Source organism: Tenrec ecaudatus, chromosome 9 (assembly GCF_050624435.1).
Source record: "Tenrec ecaudatus isolate mTenEca1 chromosome 9, mTenEca1.hap1, whole genome shotgun sequence".
Taxonomy (NCBI): Eukaryota; Metazoa; Chordata; class Mammalia; order Afrosoricida; family Tenrecidae; genus Tenrec; species Tenrec ecaudatus.
This window is the reverse complement of record NC_134538.1, coordinates 110886557-110909988: the sequence shown is the minus strand read 5'-3', so window position 1 is coordinate 110909988 and position 23432 is coordinate 110886557. Positions and strand designations below refer to the sequence as shown.

General features: G+C 40.4%; 1 protein-coding gene across 13 annotated transcripts in view; it reads left to right on the top strand.

The window, feature by feature from the left end:
* Positions 1-23432, top strand: part of ADAM22 (ADAM metallopeptidase domain 22) — a 269416-nt gene that overhangs the window by 136049 nt on the left and 109935 nt on the right. For all 13 annotated transcript variants that reach the window (XM_075557629.1, XM_075557630.1, XM_075557625.1 and 10 more), the window contains one exon: positions 1381-1447. In XM_075557629.1, the coding sequence (XP_075413744.1) occupies positions 1381-1447 (67 nt within the window). The remainder of the gene's footprint in view (positions 1-1380; positions 1448-23432) is intronic.

Below are 23432 nucleotides of genomic sequence, written 5' to 3'. Positions count from 1 at the left end.
GTTTGTTTTTTTACTTTAAGTTTAAAGATTTGAAGTTATTTTTTTTTTACAGAACTCATGACGAGGCAACTCTTAAAGGGGAAGAATTTTTGCATATATAGATTAATGAGATGCAAGTTTAAGATGATAAAAGTTAGAAAAACTTAAAAATATACAACAAGATTGATTAGGAGAAGGAATCTTAAAAGGGGATTTTTATTTAAAAGGATGGTGGTCTATTCCTTTGCATTTGGACTTTTTGAACCTCCTTTTTATTTCTGGATGAAAGTAATACTTTGACAAATAAAGCATTCCACATTCCACATCAAGAAACACCGGGGACATCCATTAAAACTATTCAGTAAGAAGATATTTGATAAGCAAGCTCATCGAGGTGAAGGAGAGGGGTCGAGGTAGAGTCCCAGAGCCCATCAGGGGATAATTGGACATTCCAGCACAGAGGGCCAAATGGAAGGGAAGATGCAACCAGGAGACAGATCAAAGAAACACACAACTCTCCTCTAGATCTTTAATCCTTCCTCCCCGCACCATTATGATCTCTGTCCTACCTCGCAAATTGAGCTACTCCAGCCTACATACATGGGTATAGATGAGAGTTCTCAATTTATAGAATTTAGGATAAACAAACCCCCCAGAAACCGTAATGGTCGTAACTACTTCAGGAGGCTTAGGGAAAGGGAAGAGGGGAACTGGGAAGGAAGGGAGAATTGATAGCAATGATGGCAAAATAACCCCCTTCAAGGGGGATGCACACCAGGATTGGAGGTGAAGGGATAGGAAGGGCAGTGTAAGATATATATAACTAAAAATACATAATCTATTAAGGGCTCACGAGCATGGCAGAGTACGGGAAGGAGGGAATAAAAGGAACTGGTAGCAAGGGGCTCAAGGAGAAAGATAATCTTTTGAAATTGTTGATGGCAATATTTGTTCATGTCCACTTACTATAGTGATGTATGGACTGTTATATGTAAGTGCCCCAGTAAAATGATCTATTAATGAAAATAAATAAATAAATGGTTATCACCATTCCAAAAAGCAAAAGAAGAAGAGGAAGAAATATTTGCTGAGAAGCTGGTTGAGAAAGAGACTAAATAAGCCAGAAGATGCTTTTTAAATGAATGGTTCTGCATGTGGTAGTTTCCTAGAACTGCTGCCTGGATCAGTGCAATCGCCTTTTCTAAACAACGAAGTGGCTGGTTCTGTAGTTAGTTCTGCTTTGTATTTTATACTAGAAATAGCAAACTGTGTGGAGAGAATTTTTTTTTTACATTGGGTGTAAACATTGTTGCAATTTGGGATGTGTAACGGTGATTTGGGTTTCCACTCTTTCCGTGTCCAGACTGCTCTGTAACCATCACTCCTTTGCTGTTGTTTCAGTGATTTGCTGTCCTCTGACTACAGAGAGAGACACATTGAGCCTGGAGGCAAGACTGTGGAAGTTAAAGTAAGTGAAATGTTCCTCTCTGTGGGAAACGTGTTTTTGAAAATCTGTAAGCACTATTGATTATTATTTCAGTGATCAATGATAATTCTAATATTCAGTTGCAAGGAGTTTTTAAAACTTAATTTGTGTTGGCTCGCAATTCACAACACAATTCAGTTGTTCAGTCGAATTAAGAAGAGCTGCGCAGTCATTGCCCCAGTCAGTTTCCGAACATTTTCTTCCTTCTCGTCCTCATTGACGCTCGCCCTCCATCCCCTCTACCTCCCCTGCCGTGCCCCAAGGTAATAATTAATCCAGTTACGGACTCTGCATTTACTTCTCTTGGATTTTATATACAGAAAAAAAATACAAAACAAAATCAGGAAACAAACAAAAATTAACAATGATGAAACAACAAAAAAATCAATTGAAAAGAGATTATAAAATGCTTAAACCTGGAACAAATTTTAAATGTGTTAAAAGGGACACCAAATAATAAGGTGTTACATTTTAACCTGCAATAAGCCATTTCACTATGTTCTCTATCAGATAACAAGATTATTTTAATGAGTTTTAATTTACTAAGAAACTTGATCATCTACTTGTGAGGGAAAAAAGGAAGCAAACAAACAAAATAGCTTGATAACTATCAGAAAAAGAATTCTTGGTATACTATAGGGATGGCTGATGTAATATTTATAGAGTTAACATAGCTCCCTCTAGTTCTTTTCTAGATTACGCCACAGGAATGATTTGTATATTTTGCTTTTAATGTTAATTTTGAATGTTTGAATCTTAGACAAGTGTTAAGATCTCTGTTCAGACAAGAAACACCCTCCTTTGGTAAAATAATGAAATTATCAAATGTTTAGGAAAGTATCAGGAAGTTTAAAACACGTGGACCAGAAATCCAACCATACCATCTCTTGTCGGGTTAGATCTGAAAAGATTACACACAGTAAAAGCCCTGTGAGCAGAGGTACTAGCGCGCTCACTGGTTTGTGTGTGCGCGCACGTGCATGTGCATGTATGTGTGCACATATCTATGTGTGTGTTTATGTTTTCCCAGTCTACTGATGATATAATATGAGAGTATCTGAAACAAAAAAGTACCCTAAATTTAGGGCTGCTTTCTACCCTATTTTTATGTAATATTGTAAATTTTGGCCAAATAGTGTATATAGTATCCTATTTGATTAGACTTATGTTACATGGGGGCTTCAAAAGTTTGTGGAAATTTCCCATGATCTTAATTCAATCTTTGAACTTTTTGCCGCGTTTTATATATTTATTGCTGTTCGTTTTCTGGTTTTAAAGTTGACGCATGCTTGTCGTAGAAGAGGTGTAGAGTATAGGAGAGCGCAATGAAAAAGAAAACCTCCTTTGCGCTCATCAGTTATGAATGCACTTTGTTGTAAGTTTGTGGTGTCTCTTCTAGGAGTTCTTTGTATGTGTCCTGTATACACAAATATACACACACAATGCACATTATTTTTACATAGATGGAATCATAAATATTTATAATATCTTGGTTTTTTGCTAACATTGTATTGTAAATAGTTTGCCATTATCAGATAAAGCTAATATATTCACTGCTTTTATTTTTTTTACAAATCATTTTATTGGGGACTCTTACAGCTTTTATAACACTCTATACATCAGTTGTAGCAAGCAAATTTGTATATATGGTGCTATCAGCATTTTCAAAGCATTTTTTCTTTCACTTGAGCCCTTGGTATCAGCTCCTCTTTTTTACCTTCATTCCTCTACCCTCCCACCCTCATGATCCCTTAATAAATGATAAATTACTATTATTTTCATATTGTATCCTGTCCACTATCTTCCTTCATTCACATTTCTGCTGTTCATCCCCTGTTATATGTCGATCATTGCAATCAGTTCCCCCTTTCCCCCTGCACCTTCCCCATCCCTCATGGTATCGATACTCTCATTACTGATCCTGAGGGCTTTATCTGTCCTGGATTCCATGTGTCAAGGGCTCTTATCTATATGAGTGTACATGCTCTGGTCTAGCTGGATTTGTAAGGTTGAACTGGGGTTATGTTAGTGGTGGAGAGGAAGTATTAAAGAACTAGAGAAATGTTGTGTGTTTTGTAAGTGCTATATTGCATCCTGGCTGGCTAGTCTCTAACATGTGACCCTTCTGTGAGGGGATGTCCAATTGTCTACACATGGGCTTTGGGTCTCCACTCCGACCCCCACCCCACTCATTTGCATTGATATGATTGTTAGTTTTTGGGTCTTCTGATGGCTGATACCTGCTCCCATTGACACCTTGTGATCACACAGGCTGGCGTGCTTCTTCCATGTGGGTCTTGTTGTTTCCTTGCTAGATGACTGCTTGTTTAACTTCAAGCCTTTAAGACCGATATGCTATACCTTCTAATAACCAGGCACCATCAGCTTTCTTCAACATTTGCTTATGCACCCATTTTGACTTCGGCGATTGTTTTGGGAAGGTGAGCATCACAAAATGCCAAGTTATTAGAACAAAGTGTTCTCACGTTGAGGGAGGGAGGATCTGAGAAGAAGTCCAATGTCCGTCTGCTACTTTACTATTTATCATGTTACTATATGTACATAGACCTATATTCCTATCATTATATATATACATATACACATACATACATGCCTATATTTATACCTCTATAAATGTCTTTTGCCTGCTTGTTCTTTTCTCTATTTCCTTTTACTTTCTTTCTGTCCCACTGTCATGCCACTTTCATTCAGCTCTCCGTAAGTCCTCTGGGCTACATTGTACTTGATCAAACCCACCAGACATTCTACACCCTCTTTGCATCAATATCAAATCTCTTGTTCCCTTGTCCCTGGGTTTGTTGACTCCCTCTGCCCTTTCCCCCTCTTCCCCCTCTTCCTTGTCCTCCGAGACCCGTCAATCCTGTTGTATTCTCCTTGGGATTATTTATCCTGCCTATTTTATATAGATAGACATAGAAGAAAAAGAAGACGAAAACAAAAGTTCTATAAATAGTTCCAGCTGTCTGCTGACCTTTATGAATGTTTTCCAGTTGCGTCTGATGAGGTGCCAAGCCCTGCCCACCCCTAAGTCAGATGTCTATTTTTGGGATTCCTCGGAATCTTCGTTGCTTTGCTCCCCTTGCTGTTCTGTTGTACTCCTTTGACCCCCCGTGTGTATGTGGTTCAGACAAGGCACAGTTCCCTCGTTGTGACTCCAGTGCTGTCCCCTGCAGTCCTGTGGGTCAGTGAGGGGTTGTTTTGTCTCGTGATGAGGCCAACCCTATGGTCCTCTCTGTGCATTGGATGCTCTGAGCAGGACTGTCATCCTCGAGGCTAGGTGGGCCACAATGCAGTTTGTTCTCTCTCTCTCTCTCTCTCTCTCTCTCTCTCTCTCTCTCTCTCTCTCTCTCTCCTTCTTAGTTTGCTCCTATTTTTTCTTCTGTGCTGTCCTCTATAGTGCATTCTCCTGGGAAGGGGGTCCATGTAGATGGGATTGAGGCTGGCCCCTGCAGAACTCTCTGGTAGTTTGTTGCTTCGTGCCTGTATGTTGCCCTGAAGGTTTGGAGTACCAGGTTACGGTCAGGTTTCTCTCTCCCTTTCCTATGGAGACATAAAGAATACATACCCTTCCCATGGGTGGATTAGTGTCCTGTATCCCCACTATCCACACACCCACCTTTTCTCCTCTTTTTAGTTGGCTGCCATATGCATCCCTGGGTTGGGTCTGACCAGAGTGCCTGGACCTCATCCTGGGAATTTATGCGTTTAGTGGGTATTCCTCTATGCCCACTGTCCTTTTTAAGCTTATCTCAGTGAACTCATGTTTTATTTGTCCTTTTGAGCTTGGCTTACTTTGCTTGGCATAATTTCCTCCAACTCTTCCTATGCGATGCTATGCTTCATGACCGCCTTTTAAGGATGCATAGTACTTCACTGTATGTATGTACCAGTTCTTTAAACTATTCATCCATTGATGGAAATTTAGGTTGTTTCCAACTCTTTGCAATTGTCAACTGTGCGTATATGCCCACTAGGGGGATTTCTGGGGCATATGGTAGCTCAATTTCCATTGGTTTTTTTGTTACTGCCAAATCAAATTCCATAATGGCTGCACTTACCTTCAGGAACACCAGCAGTGGATGAGAGTTCCTGTCTTACCACACCCCCTCCAACACATGTTGCTTTCTGATTTTTTGAATTGGGCTATTTTTGAGGGTGTGAGGTAATGTCTCATAGTTGTTTTAATTTGCATTTCCCTTATGGCTAATGATCGGAAGCATTTTCTCATATGTTTATTGGCCATTCGGACTTCCATGCTTATAAAACTTCTGTTCAGGTCATTTGCTTACCCCCTCAATGGGCTGTTTTTTTTTTCCTATTGTAGGCTAGCAGAATATTGTAGATTATAGTAATAAGGTCTTTGTCAAATGCATCATTGCTAAAGATGTTTCACCAGTCTGTGGGATCTCATATTACTCTCATGGGTAAGTCTTCCAATGTGCACAGGTGTTTTATCTTCAGTATATCCCACTTGTCACTTTATGCTTCCTCTCTGTGTCCTTCCCTATTTCTGATAGCCTATATATTCTCTGCACCAAAGTTCTTAGGTTTGTCCCAGTTCCCTCATTAACAGCCCTAATCGTTTGGGGTCTTACCTCGAGATCTATGGTCCACCTTGAGTTTATTCTTGTGCATGGAGTGAGGTAAGGGTTTTGACTCTTTATTTTGCAGGTAGATATCCATTTTTCCCAAGCACCTTGTTGAAGAGGGCATCTGCTTCCCATTTGATATTTTCTGGGGCCCTTATCAATGATCAGTTGTCTGTATGGTAATGATTTCAATTCTGGGTTTTCATTTCTTTTCCAGTTGTCTAAATATCTGTCATTTTCTTTTGCTATTAGTAGTGGGTTTGTCTGGGTACTTTAAAGAAACAAATCCACAGAAGCTCATGTATAAGAGAGAGTTTTATATAAAGGTTAAGTGTGCATCAAGAAAACATCCCAACCCAGTGCTGCCCAAACCCACAAGTCCAACATTAATCCACAAAGTTCTTCTCCATCTCATAAAACAGATGCAATGATGCTGACTGCAGGAGGAAAGCCGATTCAGTTAAAGTGTAAACATCTCAACACTGGCAGGGGTCTCCACACAGCTGCTCCAGTACCCAGGGCTGCATCTGGGTAGGTCCATGTGACTTCTCCTCAGGGATGTCTTGCAGGAAGTGAGCCTTGCCAGCTGAAGCAGGGAACTGGCTAAGGCAGATGCACCCTGGTCCAGCCATCAGAGAGCAAGAGACCTGAGAACTCTAAAGGCAAGGCGCACAGAGCCATTTCTCTCTCTGCCCTTCAATTAACTCCATGTGTGTTTATTGGCCAGGTTGGCACAATAAACTAACTACCTCAAGTAGGATTGTCCTGTTGACTCTGCTCTAGTTTGGCGTTTTGTGCCAGCATATCAATCATAAGTCTCTCTTCCTTTATCATGTATGTGTTTATTGCTATAAAACTTCCTCTGATAACTGCTTTTGCTTTATCCCAAAGGATTTGATACGTTGTATTCTCATTCTCATAGGTTTCTGTGTTAGTCTCTGTACATTAGAGTAACAAATCCACATAAACTCATATGTATAAGACAGAGTCTTATATAAAGGGTAAGTTTATCAAGAAAACATCCCAACTCAGTGCTGCCCAAGTTCACAAGTCCAACATTAGCCCATTATGTCCAACACCAATCAACAAAGTCCCCCTCAATCTCACAAAACACACAGTATGACACCGATTGCAGGAGGAAAGCTGAATTAGTGAATGTGTAAGCATCTCAGTGCTGGCAGGGGTCTCCACATGGCTGCTCTAGCACCTAGGACTGCATTGGGGTAGGTCCATGTGACTTCTTCTCACGGATGTCTTGCAGGAAGTGAGCCTTCCCAGCTAAAGCAGGGAACTGGCTAAGGCAGCTGCACCCTGGTCCAGCCATCACAAAGCAAGAGACCCGAGAACTAGAAAAGCGAGGCTTGCCAAGCCATTTATATCTTTGCCCTTCAATTAACACCATATGTGTTTATTGGCCAGGTTGGCACAATAAACTTTAACAATCTCAGTTTCTAAAAACTTCCTAATTTTGTCTCTGATCTGGACCAGTACTCACTCATTTTGCAAAAATAACTATTCATCCTCCGATTGTTTGCCCTTATTTTCTTAATCATCCTTTTGTTGATTTCCAACCTTATGGCATAATGGTCTTAGTGGGACATCTGAATGACATCTATTTGCTTGAATTTACACAGGTTTGACTTGTGTCTGAACATATGATCTATTTGAAATTATGGGCCATGTGGACTTGAGTAGAATATGAATTTTTTTGCATTTGGTTGGAGAGCTCTGAAAATGTCTATCAGGTCAAGTCACCTAATTGTAGTTTGTTTCTGCATCTCCGTGTTAAGCTTCTTTCCCTATGATCTATCTTTTTCAGAGAGAGGTGTATTAAAGTCACCTACTATGATTATTGAGCCTGTGATTTCTTTTTTGATCTTTTGGAGTGTCTGATTGACAAATTTCATGAGCTTCTCATTGGGCACATATTTATTATTATACTTACTGGTTCTTGGTCTGTTCTTCCCTTGAACATTATATAGTGCCATTCCTTATTTGTTGCTATGATTTGCACCTTCAGGTCAATTTTTTCAGAGATTAGGATTGCAACCCCTGGTTTTTTGAATGGCTATTTACTTGGTATATTTTTCTCCAGCCTTTGATTCTCGGCCTATTTTTTTCTGTAAGCTTCGATGTGTCCCTTGTAGGCAGCAGGTTGATAGATTGTGTTTTCTAAGCCAGTCTGCTAGTCTTTATCTTTTAATGGGCAAGTTCAGTCCATTGATATTCAGAATTACTACATCCATCTGTGGACTCTGTGATGTCATATCATACCTTTTGTGTTGGGCGTTTTTCTACCTCCCCTATTATCAGTGCACTGTGCGTGTGTGAGTGGTTAATTCTTCCCTTCTTTTCATTGTTGAGCCAATGCTGCCTTGGGGCTGTTTTCAATGTGTTGACCACTAAGTAGAGTTGCTCTTTGTGGTAATTTCTTATTTGTGCTTGGTGAGTATTGTTCTTCTGTCCATACTGGGTTGGTAAGAATTTTTGGACAGCTGGGTTTCTTTTAATGTATTCTTTGGGTTTCTCTGTCCAGGAAGACTCTTACTTCTCCATCTATCAGAATAGATCATTTGGCTAGTTAGAATATTCTTGTGTTTGCATTCGTTTCTTTCAACTTTCAGAATACATTCACGGTCTGTTGATAGGTCTAAGCATATTCTTATTTGGCTGCCTTTATAAGTGACTGCCTTTCCTACTTAACCGCTCTTGTGATTTTCTCTTTTTCCTCAAAGTTGGATAGTTTAAATATTATAAGGCTTTGGTGAATTCTTCTTGATATTCAGTCTAGCTAATGCCCTTTAAGCCTCCTGAATGATTGCCTTATTTTCTTTTGTTAAGCTGTGGAAGTTTTCCTCTAAGAATTCCCTAGCTATTTTTCCCATTGACATCATTGTATCTTGTTCTGATAGTCCAATTTTTCTAATGTTGTTCCTTTTCATAGCATCATACATTGTTCACAGGTTTTCTTTCGCTTCTCTGATTATGTTGTTTGACTGTCTTTCCCATTTGTTGAAGTCTGCCTGATTATCCTCGAGGTCACTGATAAGATTCTCTGGTCCTTCTAGTCTGTTGGCGAAGTCTGTGATTTTATTTGCTTTTGTTACCTCGCCCCTTAACTTTTGTATTTACCTTTGGTGCATGGTCTTCACCTTTTCTATTGTTTCATCCTTTTCTCAATTGCTTCCGTCATCCTGGATGACTCCAAGCAGCATCCTTTTGAAAAAAAGAATTAATAAATCATTTTATAGGGGGCTCTTACAGCTTTATAACAAACCATACATCAATTGTATCAAGCATATTTGTACATACATTGCCATCATCATTTTCAAAATATTTTCTTTCTGTTTGAGCCTTTAGTATCAGCTCTTCTTTTTTGTCCCTCCCTCCCCTAGCCTCCTACCATCGTGGACCCATGATAAATTATAAATTATTATTATTCTCATATCTTACACCGTCCACTGTCTCCCTTTGCTGTGGTTACTGTTGTTTATTCCCCTGGAGAGGGGGGAATTATATGTCAGTCATTGTAAACCATTCTCTGTTTCTTCCCCTTTTCTCGCCACCTTCCTATACCCTCATGGGATCAAATATTCCCTTTGCTGTTCCTGAGGGGTTTATCTGTCCTGGATTCTGTGTGTCTCATCTGTACCAGTGTACATGCTCCGGTCTAGCAAGATTTTTACGGTAGAAATGGGGTCATCATAGTGGTGGGGAGGAGGAAGTGTTAAAGAACTAAAGGGAATGTTGTGTGGTCTGTCGGTGCTGTGCTGCACTCTGTCTGCCTCATTCGTTCTTGTGACTCTTCTTTGAGGGAGTATCCAGTTATCTACTGATGGGCATTGGGTCTCCACTCCAACCTCCATCATTTGCATCAATATATTTGTTTTGAGTCTTCTGATGCCTGATACCTTATCCCGCTGACACCTCGAGATCACACAAGCTGGTATGCTTTTTCCAAGTGGGCTTTGTTGCTTCCTGATAGATGGCTGCCATGGAGCAATTTTAAGATTTCTTTCTGTGGCCTATCCATGTCTGCTTTTTCTATAAATTTCATTAGGGTCAGGATTGCCTCTGACATTGCCTTTTATTTCTCTTGATTTTTTTGTTGTTGAGGCAGGTTACTATCTCTGTGCCTTTTATTGAGGAGCTTGGCAATATTTTCCCAGGAGTCAGAATGTCCTGAGCGCGCTATTTGGGAGGTTGGTTGGAATGCTCCTGCGGGCTGCCTATAGCCAGTTTCCCTGTGAGGGTCGGTTAATGACTGTGTCCTTCTGGGGTTTCTCTCTCACTGCAGCCTATTCTGTTGTTTGGAGGACAGGTTGGGTGGACCTCTCAGGGGTCACTGGCTGGACACTTGCAGGCTATGAGCATGTTTAGGCTGATTGGGTTAGGAGCTGCTGTAGTTTGGTGGAGAGCATAGGAGGGAAGCCTTGCGGGGTGAATTGAGGCCGGCAGTGGTTAGCAGACTGTGGTGCCAGTCCAGTGAGGTCTTACCATGTAGCTGCGGGTCCAGGGACGGCCTGGTGGGGTCACCATAAGTCCTGGGACCCCACCTGGAGGCAAACTGGTTCTGGCCACTATTAACAGACTTTAGAAGAGTCTTTGTCATGCCCCAACTGGTAGAACCAGATTTTGGCCTGGGCTTCGAAATTTTTTTTTTAATGTATAATTGGCTTGTAGGGTTCCCTGGTATCAGGATTGTGCTATGCTGTCCCTCAAGGAAGGAAGACCAGATTAGTGTTTTGGAGCCCATTGGGTCTGAATTGCCTCAGCTCCCTCATGCATCACCCCAGCTGCCTCCTGCACAGTTCTGCAGCCTGTGCTCCCCGGGTCTATGCTCTACCACAAATGAATATCCTAAGGGATCTTCAATTGCAGCAAATTAGTGTCTAATTACCTGTTGTTATCAATGCTTGACGATGGGGCATGAGCAGAGAGGACAGGGCATTTCGATGCTGTTGCTCTGTTCCTTCCCAAAGGAGATACACAACCTAGGAATGCAGGAGCTGGGAGGGTTGCATAGAAGAGACCTCAGGTGTGAGCCTTTGTGACTAGTTCTTGGAGGCTCTCCCTGAGCCTGAGATTATGACCACCTTTAGATAGCAGTCTGGGGAAACTACTGCATGCTATGGGACTTGGCTCACAGGCACAGGAAAGAGTGGCGGACGCCATTCTGCTGGATCTGGCGAGGGATTAGTAGATCTCACAGGCAGATGTGTTGAATGTAGAACATTTCAGTGACCCCTCAAATCTCTCCGTGGGTGAAAATCGCAGGGGGAGATATGAACCACAGACCCTAGTACACCTGACCTCTTATTTCTGGTACCTTGCCTCCTACTATTGGCTTCCTTGCCTCTTAATTTACCTAGTCAGCAGCAGGAGGATGCCAGTTTGGAACCTCTATTCCTTGCTTTTCAGTGTAATGCTATTAGTGCAATAAAGCTGTTTATCCAAATTAAACCCTATAATCAGTGCTAAAAATAAGTTGCATTGTTCTATTTAAATGACAGCCTGAAGACAGTTTTTGAATTATATGAGCTTAAGACAGAAAGTGTTGCTACAAAATCAAAGAAACCTTTATTAAACAAAATTTAAAATGTGAAACTATTATTTCTGTATTATATCCATCTCTAACCCAACTATTCTTTCCATCTCTCCAACCCTTCCCTGTTTACGGGTTGGGCTGCTAACCCTAAGTCAGAAGTTTGAAACCACCAGCCGTTCCTTGTAAGAAAGACGGGGCTTTGCTCTTGCAAAGAGCTACAGCTTTGGAAACTCAGAGGGGCGGTTCTATCGTATCGTATCGGGCTGCTATGAGTCAGCATCGACTTGATGGCAGTGAGTTTGGCTTTTGGTTAACACGTTCCTGAAGAATTCTGTATTGCTTTGTCTTTGAGGGGGTACCACTGCAAAACTGAAAACAGCTCCTCTGGGCAGAGCTTTCGTAATATGCATGTTTTCCCATTCGGTGAGCATTGAGTAACTTGCTCTGAGTTAGCGCACCCAGTGGCGTCACCTGTGAAGGTTCTCTCTGGACACAGTGAATTTTTTTTGTAAAAGCACTTTCGTTGAAACCTAATTTTTTGTGATGTCTGATTTAAGAGACCAGTGTGTGGCTGTGACATTTTGTTTCCTGCTCGGGAAAAATTCCACAGAAACTTTGTGATGTTGAACACAGCTTACAAGGACAGCACTATGAGAAGAAAAAAAAGGTGTACAAGTAGTTTTCTTATTTCCAAAAGGTGAAATGTCGATTGATAACAAACTTCATCCTGGACATCTGTCAACTTCCTAAATGCATGAAAATGGAGGCAAAATTTGTGCACCTGTTCTCAAAGACTGACAGCTTACCCCCGAAGAGATGGGGAAATTATCTTGGAGCTTGGTTCAAAAAATTTTAAGGAAAGGTTTGGGAATGAGAACAGTTGCTTCGAAATTTGGGCCTTGGATTCTGACTGACCAGGAAAAAGAGTTTCGAGTAGAAACATGCTGTGTTTTGAAAGAACAGCTCTGAAACCACCCAGAGGTTTTTTTCCAAGGTCATTACTGATGATGAGACACAGTGCTATTCTTATGACCCTGAAAGCAAGCATCAATCAAGCCAGTGGAAGAAACCATTGTCACCTCAACCCAAATAAAGCTCGTCAAGTGAAATCAAAGATCGACATGATGCTCATTTGTTTTTTTGATGTGAGGGGGATAGTGCATTTGGAATTCTTCCCTCCGGTTCAGATTGTTAATCAAGCTTCTATTTAGAAGTTCTGAAAAGATTGAATAAGTGTGTGTGACCAAAAAAAAAAAAAAGCCTGAATTATTGCAGATGGGAAACAGGTTTTGCTGTCACAACCACGCACCTGCTGATGCAGTGTGCCAGTTTTTTGGCAAAAATTAGCATGCTTCTCTTTGCCACACACCTTACTCATCTGACCATGCTCCACGTAACTTCTTTTTATTAACATGAATGAAGAGGGACATGAAAGGATGGCGATTTGACCACATAGAAGAAGCGAAGAAAAAACAAGGGAGGTGCTGTCTGCCATCCAACCAGGTAGTTTGAAAAATAGTTCCAAGAATGGGCAGGTTTGACAAATGTATTAAGTGTAATGGAGAGTATTTTGAAGTGATGCGGTGGTTTTGTAAAATATTTAAATACATAGCTTTGAAAAAACAAAAATATCCAGGATTTTTTGGTATTCCCTCTTATATCATGTCAAAGCCATAGTTTAGCCATCCTCATAAGACTATGAGACTCACATTATGTTCCTTCTAAATGTTTGTTGAATTTGGGGAACAGAAAGAAGTCTGAAGGGGGTGGGTAGGACTGTTGATGGAGAGATTTAGATTTCCCAATGAAATTTTTAGATATTAGCCCTTTCTACCCTGGAAGCATGAGCAGGTACATTTTTCTGATGGAAAAAATATCCTCGATGCAATTTTTTCCTCTCCTTTTTCTTATTAGTGCATTTTCAAACTTCTTCAAACTTTTTTTCTGATCAGCCTCCCTGATTATCCCATGCCTTGTGGGGGAAAATATCAAGATATTATCCCAAAACAGTCTCCATAACCTTTTGAGCTAACTTGTCTGCCTCAAATGTTCATTTGCAGGCCACTGTGTCATTAGATCATTTGGGGAAGGTACCTGAATGAGACTAAACAATGGTGTTACTGAGATCATCTCTGCAGCCACCCACTAATCACTGCAGCATGTTTAAACTTATTTAAAAAAAATAAACCGTATGTATATATATGTATATATATATCATATTAAATGAAGGGGGAAGTGCAGAGTGGAGACCCAAGGCCCAAGTGTCGACCAATGGAGATCCCCTCATAGAGGGGTTTAGGAGAGGAGATGGGTTAAATAGGGTGTGAGGTAGTATCGATGAAGAACACAGCTTTCCCCCGGATCCTGGATGCTTCCTCCCCCCAACTACCATGATCCGAATTCTACCTTGCAGGGCTGGATAGGACAGAGGCTGTACACTGGTGCATACGAGGGTTGGAGGTACAGGGAATCCAGGGTGGATGATACCTTCAGGACCAAGGGTGTGAGGGACGATGCTGGGAGAGTGGAGGGTGAGTGGGTTGGAAAGGGGGAACTGATTACAAGGATCCACATGTGACCTCTTCCCTGGGAGAGGGACAGCAGAGAAGGGGGGAAGGGAGACTCCGGATAGGGCAAGATATGACAAAACAACGATGTATAAATTACCAAGGGCATATGAGGGAGGGGGGAAGGGGGAGGGAGGAAGGGGAAAAAAAGAGGACCTGATGCAAGGGGCTTAAGTGGAGAGCAAATGCCTTGAGAATGATTGGGGCAGGGAATGTATGGATGTGCTTTATACAATTGATGTATGTATATGTATGGATTGTGTAAGAGTTGTATGAGTCCCTAATAAAATGTAAAAGAAGAAAAGAGAAAAAAATGATTAGGGCATAGACTGTACAGATGTGCTTTATACAATTGATGTATGTATATATATGAACTGTGAAAAGAATTGTATGAGCCCCAATAAATTGTTAAAATTAAAAAAAAAAATAAAAAAAAATAAAGATAAAAGTCAGCTGACCTGCAGCAAGCTCAATAAATTATGGCAGAGGATTCAAGAAATGCAGTGTATGTACTTACATTCACAACTCTAGCTCCATGAGGAAATTAGTAAATAATTAAGGGCACAAAAATAAAGTATGATTTAACAATAAAAAAAAATAAAATAAATAAACCTTTGCATGTATGACCTGGAACCCCAGGGGCGATATATTTTGACTCACCCTTATAGGCGAACTTAAAAGAATACCATTCTTTTGAACGTCTCAAATGCAGTAGAAATCAAAAGAATACCCCAAGCTCCAACAACTATATACTTTTTACCAATCATCTTGTTTTCCTTGCCATCTTTTTCTTTTAGTATGAAATATTTTTAAGTAACTTCTAGGTATCAGGGTATTTCTCTAGAAAATATTTCCTGTTACATCTGTAACTGATAGATACTCAGAGTTTGCTCATTCTTGCCGGTGACCTCAGCATCATAATTGTGTCACTTCCTCCAGAACGTTCCTGCCCCTCTAAGAATGGTTGGTTGTGTGGTTGATTTGTTTATGTCACAGCCGCGCTGGAGAAAGGGTGCAAGGGCTCTCCTGTTTCCCCCAAGGGAATGCCACCTGTGCACTTATATAGGGGGAGGGGCAGGGGCGGTGGTGGGAAGGAAGACTTATAGTTTAGAATCTCCTGGCTAATTTTATTCTTATCTGTGTGTTTCTGGCTTTATTTTCTATTCTGAACGATAATGTTTTTTTTTTCTGAATACAAGATAGCTTTTATTGCTTTGTTAGAAAGGAAACAGCAGGAAGTTGGCTGTCTGTTCCCACCTCCATATGTCAGTGGAATGGTGGAATACAAATGTGAACATGAACACTTGATCTAGCCAGCTAGCTGCTCACTCTCCAGTAACGTCCACTTCCAAGAATCTTGTACTTCCATCAACAAAATGAACTCCGCTCTGAGATTGTTAAGCTCTGTGCACACATAGATGTCCCATGGAGCACTGGCTTGACCAGACTCTTGGCTGCTTTTCCAGCCTGAGAATTGCAATTTCTTTCTTGATGGTTTTGCCAACCCTGCAATCTCTCCAGCTGAGGAAACGAGAAATCCAACTCCATCAAGAGGGTGGACGGAGACTGTTTCTCCCTCCGAGGAAACCGCTTCGATCTCAGCCGCACCTCCATTTGTTTCTAGTTCATATAAAAAGCTGCTTCAACAGTCTCCTCCGGGCTTCATCCAGGATCTAAGTTGAAACGACTCGATCCTGCCCCACCAGTCCCCAGTCAACTATCTAGTCTCTGCTCCCTCACTTTTTTTTTTTTTTGTTCCCTCACTTCTTACCCTCAGTGCCTAACTTCTCCGGATGACTCTTGTCACATGGAATCTGTTCAGAGTTTATGAACGATTCAGAATTTTCTTAAGTATTTTTCATTATATCTGAGCCAAATAAAAATTTTACATTGTAGAATTTCATTTCTTCTTCTAGGCACACCTGTGCTTATATTTACCTGGAAGATGTGACTTCAAAACCAAAATCATTATGTTAGAATTAAATGATGACTAGAAGCAAGTCTATTACATGGCTCCTCAGGTATCTTGGAGCTTTTTTGTGTGACAATTCCTGGGCCATGAATTTGACTTCAGGGTGTGAACATAAGGTTGGAAAGGAATCCATTTGCATGAAAAAAATACACGAGAGCTGTTTTGGTGAATCTTTTAGATTGAAATTTTATTTGAAGGGTATTTAAATAGAAAAATATAACACCACCACAGAAATTCACCCAAAACAATGCATAGCTTGATTAATTATTAGAAGATCAACACCTAGCTGCCATTCAGTACAAAGAAGTAGACTTTGGAAGCTTGCCATGCCCTTCCTAAGCCCAGGTCCCTTGCTTCTCTCTGAAGGCTTGTAATCACGTTGATGTTTTTGCAGTACCCCTTCACTAATGTTTCTTTAAAGCTTTGTCTCTCATGTGTAATGCTCTAGGTTTCTTTGAAAAAGTACTTTCATTTTTAAAAGTCTCTTTTAATCTACCTATCCCCTTAATTTCTCGTTTCTTTCCTCCTGCAATGTATTTGCTGAATAGAATAGTTTCTTCTTTTAGAGTTGCCCACATTCTGAATTTTGCTGACAATTGCAGTTTTATATTTAGAGTAAAATGAGATACATGTTAGTGATTATTTGTTAACACAAGGATTTGTACTCTCTACAGCGACACTGTATGTTTCAGTGAAGGCAGGTTTATCTCATTCAGATAGACACACAATGCTGATTTGAAAGTTCTACAAAAACTCTGTCTTTTAAAAAAAATTTTCAAAAGCCTCACAGATAGTCTTTAAGCAGAAAAGTGAGGTACATTTTGTTCTTTTAATAAAACGTATTACTCCCATCTTTCACTTTCATTTATTTCTAGCTCATTTAAAAATTAAATTCCAAATGTGCTCCTTAATTTTAGGAAGGACTTTTATGTATTTGAAGAGTCGTGGTAGCATAGTGGTGATGCAGTGGTTATGCTAACTGCGAGGTTAATAGCCTGAAACCATCAGGTGCTCCTCGGGAAGAAGACGAGGCTTTCTACCTCTGTGAAGGGTTACCGCCTGGAACACCCACAGGAGCAGTTTTACTCTGTTCTGTAGGGTGGCTGTGGGTTGAATGAATTCAATGACAATGAGTTTGGTTTTGGTATTCATTTATTTAATATGGACTTTAAAACAACACTTAAGGCAAAGCCTTAGTTAATCAGACTATTTGGAGAATTAAATCTTTTTTACTTCATTATGGAGAACTATGGCTCTGGATTTTTAAAACAAAGGAGATTGGGATTGATGTGTAGCAACAAGTGAGTCGAAACAATGAAATTTACCATTTTTATTATTTCCGATGGAAAAAATATGAAGCTGAAAACTACCAGAATTTGGTTAATTGGAGCTTCTAGTTATGTTGGCTTTAGGTAATCAATATTAAGATATGAAGAATACTAAAACCTAATTTATTTCTCATGCTGTGACAGGTACACAGGTACACAAATTTACGTGTATTCAATTTTCACATAGCTATATGTGATTAAACACATATCTATTAGTGTACTACACAGGAAAATAAGGCTCAGAAAAGTTTGTCAGTTGCTAACAGTAAACATAAGTTGGGGTAAAGTTTCAATTTGAATCTAGGTTATCCAACTCCAGAGTCAACGGTATACTGAATTATCTGTATGTATTCTACTATAGCTATGAAAATTAAATGCATTTTATGTATGCTTGTATGCATACCTAATGAATTCTGGAGTATATGTCACTTATTCCCTAACACTCTTGTATATTTGAATTCCAACAGTGATTTGCTTAAAAATCCTTTGGGTGCTCCTATCAAATTTGGTTACTTATTTGGGCAGTTTTCCCCTATCTTCTAGTGCCTGGATCAAAAATGCAAATGATCAATCCAGTCCAGTGTCATTTTAATTTATCTTTCAATGGACATCTCAGATATATAGTGATAGTATCCACTTTAGAACACCAGGAAAGGAATACTAAATAAACTCTTTATATATACCAAGAAGATGCATAGATTGGGGAAAGAGGAAGATTTCTTGGGGTTACAAAGTGAGAATGTATGCCAGAAAATCATTTATTATATTTGAATGATCATGGTCAATCAGAAATACAGTTACTTTTGATTTGATTCTTTTGTTACTTTGATCTTCTATGATTATCAAAAGTATTATCTGATAAATGTCTCTTTTATTAGCTTACGTTATTTCTAAACTCTTGTATGTGAGCACCCCAAATTCATCTTTGACTCAGAATCCCAAATCCTAAGGATAGGTATGGACAAAACCAGTGATGGATTATGATCTTGTAACTTCCAGTTAGCTGGTAATGAACCCATTAATTACTGAAAGTACACGAAACAGTAATGGTCTCCAAATCGTTGTGTTCTTAGTGACAGTAAGAGACTGAATAAGGAAGCAAAGGAGTAGGTGGATCAACAGTGGAGTCGAAATGGGAAGGGAGTTGAGAGAGGAGCAGGTGTCAGAGGAGAAAGTGGCTGTGTAAGTGGGGGCGGGGGGGGGGACTCAGAGGAATGTGTTACCCTGATGATGGCGATATAACTGCCCTTTCAAAAATTATTTTCACAGCTTAGGCACACGGAAATGAAACTGTTAATTCTGGAAACGGGATATCCAGACAGTTGCTTTAGAAGCAAAGAGATAGACTGAGTTTTTCTGCAGAACTGCTTTCCTCCTGCTGTTCACATCCACCTTTCCTCTCCGGGGCTGGAGCTCCTGAGAGAGGTCTAGTGTAACACAGCACCATCTCCCAGCAGGCGCCTGTGCTAAAGGCAAACGCTCAGGTTCCTTTAGCACACGTTTTTCTAAGACAAAATTCTAGTTCCTTTCATAAAAATCCTGCCTTTACCATCTCGTAGAGGACAGATGTCATTAATGACGTTTAAAAAATCAGCACAGGAAAATCCATTTTCGGGAGAAATTGGGTGCATACAAAAGATGCGAGAAAACCTTAAGCCACCTTCCTTCCCTTTTTCAGCAGCACCTGACTCCTGGTGGGACAGTCAAATGAGTCTATTAAATGCCAGACATTTTTCAGTCAGGCCTTTTCTTCCCATTCATGATCATATTCATGAAGAGAAAGCTTGTAAATGAGCTCATCAAAGCCAAATAAACGTAGACATTGAACTATTAATATGTTATAGCCCCTGAAGTGTGAGGTCCAGCTTCAAGACCCAAAGGGTCTGGCTGTGCAGTTGAGGGAAAACAGACAAAGTGTGCAGGGTGCTCACCTTTCCAGAAGTCAGGAACAAGAAAGAGACCGATTGTATTCTCCAACAGACTTACATAGTCTTAGCCCTAAGACTATGTATGCAGGACCTGTCAATCACACATGTAACAAGGTGGAAAGTGTCTTAACCCAGATGTCCCTGAGCTCGTTTGGGGGGATCAACCCAAGACCAGTACTGAGGGCAGGCAGAGGGGAGTCAAAGGCCCTTTAAGCGAGCAGAACAATAGGACTTGTTTATTCTTAGAGACAGCTTTTGGCGGCAGAGAGAGCAGCCATGTGCTTCTAACGGGCATCTTTAAAGTTGCACTATGATGGGGGTATAATGTGGGGGTGATTTTTAGTATGGAGAATGTGGCTGGGAGTCATCTCTATCTCACAACCATGAAGGCCACTAGAGTTGGCCTTCAAGACTCTTAATTATGAGCATGGAGAATTTGGCTGTGTCCTCAGTTTCCCACACCAAAGAGTTAAAAATGATAAAGATAATTTGCAAGCAATATGATGTTAGAAATAATTTTCCAAAACTTAAACAAAGCTAATTTGTAATCAATCACCTTTAGCGTTATGATATAAAGCTTTTAAACTGTATATATGTTGATTTATCAAGGCCATGCTGTTATATAACTAGTCATAGAAATTTGAAATAAACATGAACAAGCAGTGTTTATATATATATAGTAATTGTCAGCACTGTGGGTAATTCTCTGGGTTTTCTAACTTCGGGTTCCTACCCAACATGAGGACCCCTAATGGTGTAGGTCAGCAGTTCCAAACCTTCAACCTTTCTGTAGAACAAGGAGGAGGCTCTGCTGCAGGCAGGATTTTCCATCTCAGAAACCCACAGGGGCAGCTCTACTCCGTCCTATTGGTCCTCTATTGTTTATTAGTTGGAATCAACTGATCACAGTGAGTTTGGTTTGGGGTATGAACCAGTAAAGCATCCATAGAAAATTTCTTGAGACCTTGCATTGTTTATGCTTCATGAGGAGCACAATCTTAATATTTCAAAGAGGTAGAAATGGTCTGTGACTGTAGAACACTTGAAACATTAAGGACATAACATTTCTTTTGAAAAGGCCCAACATTTTTTAATCATGAAATTAAGTGGAGGTCTGCATTTAAGATAATTTTGTTTTCAACGACTTAAAGTACTTGTCAAATCCCCAGTGGCCTGCCCAGGCCCCACTTGATCTCTCTTCCTCCTCGTGGATAAGTCTCCCTCACCCAGCTTACTACCTGTCACCCCTCTAACCTGGTGCTCCACTTTCTCTCCCTGCCTGACCCACCACCAACAAACATTATGCTGAGTGAAATTAGCCAGTAATAAAAAGACAGATTTTGTATGAGATCATTGTTATAAAAGGGAAAAAAAGTAGTTTTTAATTGTAAAAATGTTGCTTAAAATATCCTTCAAGTGGTTTTATTTGTAAAATGTCAAACAAAACCCACAAGTAATTATATGGTGCTATATATATGTAATGTGATATATTATAATGTATAGATTTAACATAAAAATATCATGTGAAAATTAACATTCTACTTAAAATATGTTCTCCTTTTATCATTCATGATACTATTTGCTTGTTTTAAAAGCAAGAGTCTTAGTTACTTTGTTCTGCTGTAATAAAAGTTTTACTTTAAAGAACAAAACTTTCTTTCCTCACAGTTATGAGGGTAAAAGTCCAAATCCAGGTCTCAGGCATATTGATTTGGGGTGGGGAGCGGAAAGAGGGCAGTTGGGGCTCTCTGGTTTCTCTCCTAGCTTCTGACGACTGCTGGCAGTCCTTGGGGCACCTTTGTTTGTAGATGACCTTGGTATGGTATTGGCTTCTTCCTGTATGCCTCCCTCCTGCTCTCTTAATTAAATGTCACTTGGAAATTACCCTGGCATCGCCTCATCAACAAAAGAAAGCTCCCGCTTCCAAATTATGTCCCCACCGCAGGTACAGTTATTAGGACTTCACCACAACCCAATCTGTAAGCAAAGATGATAGTTTTGTAACTGTATTTTTCTTCTTGATGACAAAACCTTTATTTAAAATATCCTTTTATGAGACATAGACTTTTCTTGAATTGTACTGCATATAATTGAATCGTATGGAAGTGCTTGAATAGTTTCTTTATGGCTGTGGGGAGCAGCAACATAGCTATTAAACTGCCAAAGTGTCACTGATAAATACTTACTGCAGTGGAAAGGATAAACAAAGGGGTTAATCTCTTTTTGCATACTCTGGATGTCATGTTTCCTTATTGATTCTCAAAACCGTATCACCATGTGGAATATTTGCTGCATCTCTAAAAGCAAGATGAGTAAGGCGATTCAGAAGATAAAAGAAATCAGAGCTTTATGTGCAGTAAACGTTGCTGCATGCATTAGTGTTAAGCCATCCATATCATTCCATCAGTGATGAATTTTCTGAAGGAGAAGTATGTGTCTTTCAAGTAGCTTTCTAGTTATGTATCTGTGTTTATTTTAGGCTCATCTTGAAATGAAAAGTAAAGAATACAGATTGTTGCCAAGTAATTTATATGCGAAAGCTTTTACCTCATTTTAAAAGACAGAACTCAGCCATAGGACTACCTTCCAAAATACTGTCTTCATATTCATCCCTTTCCCTTCCTTTTGAGAACGTACTTCCCTGTTTCTGATTCTCACTGAGGTAGTTTCCCAGAGATTCTTGGATAAAGGATCGCTTAGCCACCTAGACTGTAATTGAGTGACATGCTTGGGAAAATGGTTTTACAAAAGATATTTTGGAAATGGGTTTATTTATAGAAGTTGTCGCTTAAGCTCCTAATGGTATTACCCTAAATTTGCAAATCCAAAGTTTAGGCATTTTCCACAGCCCTGTGAACAGAAGGAGACCTCTGTGCCTTTTACAGCCAGCTGATGGGCATGTCCTTTGTTTCTTTTTAAAAATTAATAAATCTTTTTGTTGGGTCTCATAAAGCTCTTATCACAATCCGTACATACATCAATTGAGCAAAGCACCCTTATACATTCGTTGCACTCGTCATTCTCAAAATTCGCCTTACGCTTGGGTTCCTGGAATCAGCTCGGTTTCCCTTTTTCCCCCTCCCCCTCACTCCCTGCTCCCCCCTTCCCCCTTGTCCCTTGATAGTTTATAAATAATTATTATATCTTATCTTACACTCCCCGGCGTCTCCCCTCACCCACCTCCCCATTGCCCATCTCTCAGAGAGGAGGTTACACATAGATCTCCAAGATCGGTTCCCCCTTTCTACACCCCCTTCCATCCTGGTGTTGCCACTCCTACCGCGGGTGTTGAGGGGTTCGTCTGTCCTAGATTCCCTGTGTTTCCAGATCCCTACTGCACCGCTGTACATCCTCTGGTATAACCAGGTCCGCAAGGCAAGGTAGAATTGGGGTCATGATAATTGGGAGGCGAGGAAGCATTCAGGAACTAGAGGAAGGTTTTGAGTTTCATTGTTGCTACACTGAACCCTGAGTGACTCATCTCCTCCCCATTACCCCTCTGGAAGGGATGTCCAGCTGTCTACAGATGGTCATTGGGTCCCCATCACGCACTCCCCCTCATTCACGGTGATGTGATTCTCACCACCACCCCACCTTTGTTGTTTGAGACCTGGTCTCCTCTGCCCTTCACGATCACCTATGTTGGTGTGCTGCTTCTGTGTGGGCTTTGTTGCTTCTGGGCTAGATGGCCACTTGCTTGCTTTCAAGCCTTTAAGTCCCCAGACGCTATATCTCTCAGTAGCCGGGCACCATCAGCCTTCTTCACCACACTTGCTTATGCACAGTTTCGTCTTTAGTGATTATGTGAGGAAGGTGATCACACAATGATTGTTTTTGTTCCTTGGTGTCTGCTACATGGTCCATTCAACACCTTGTGTTCGCTTAGGCCGTGTGCTTCTTCTCTGTGGGCTTTGTTGCTTCTGAGCTAGATGGCCGCTTGTTTGCAGGGTCCTGCTGCTATGGTAACCGGGATTTTAAAATGTTTACCTCTTTTTCCACATACCATAAATCGAG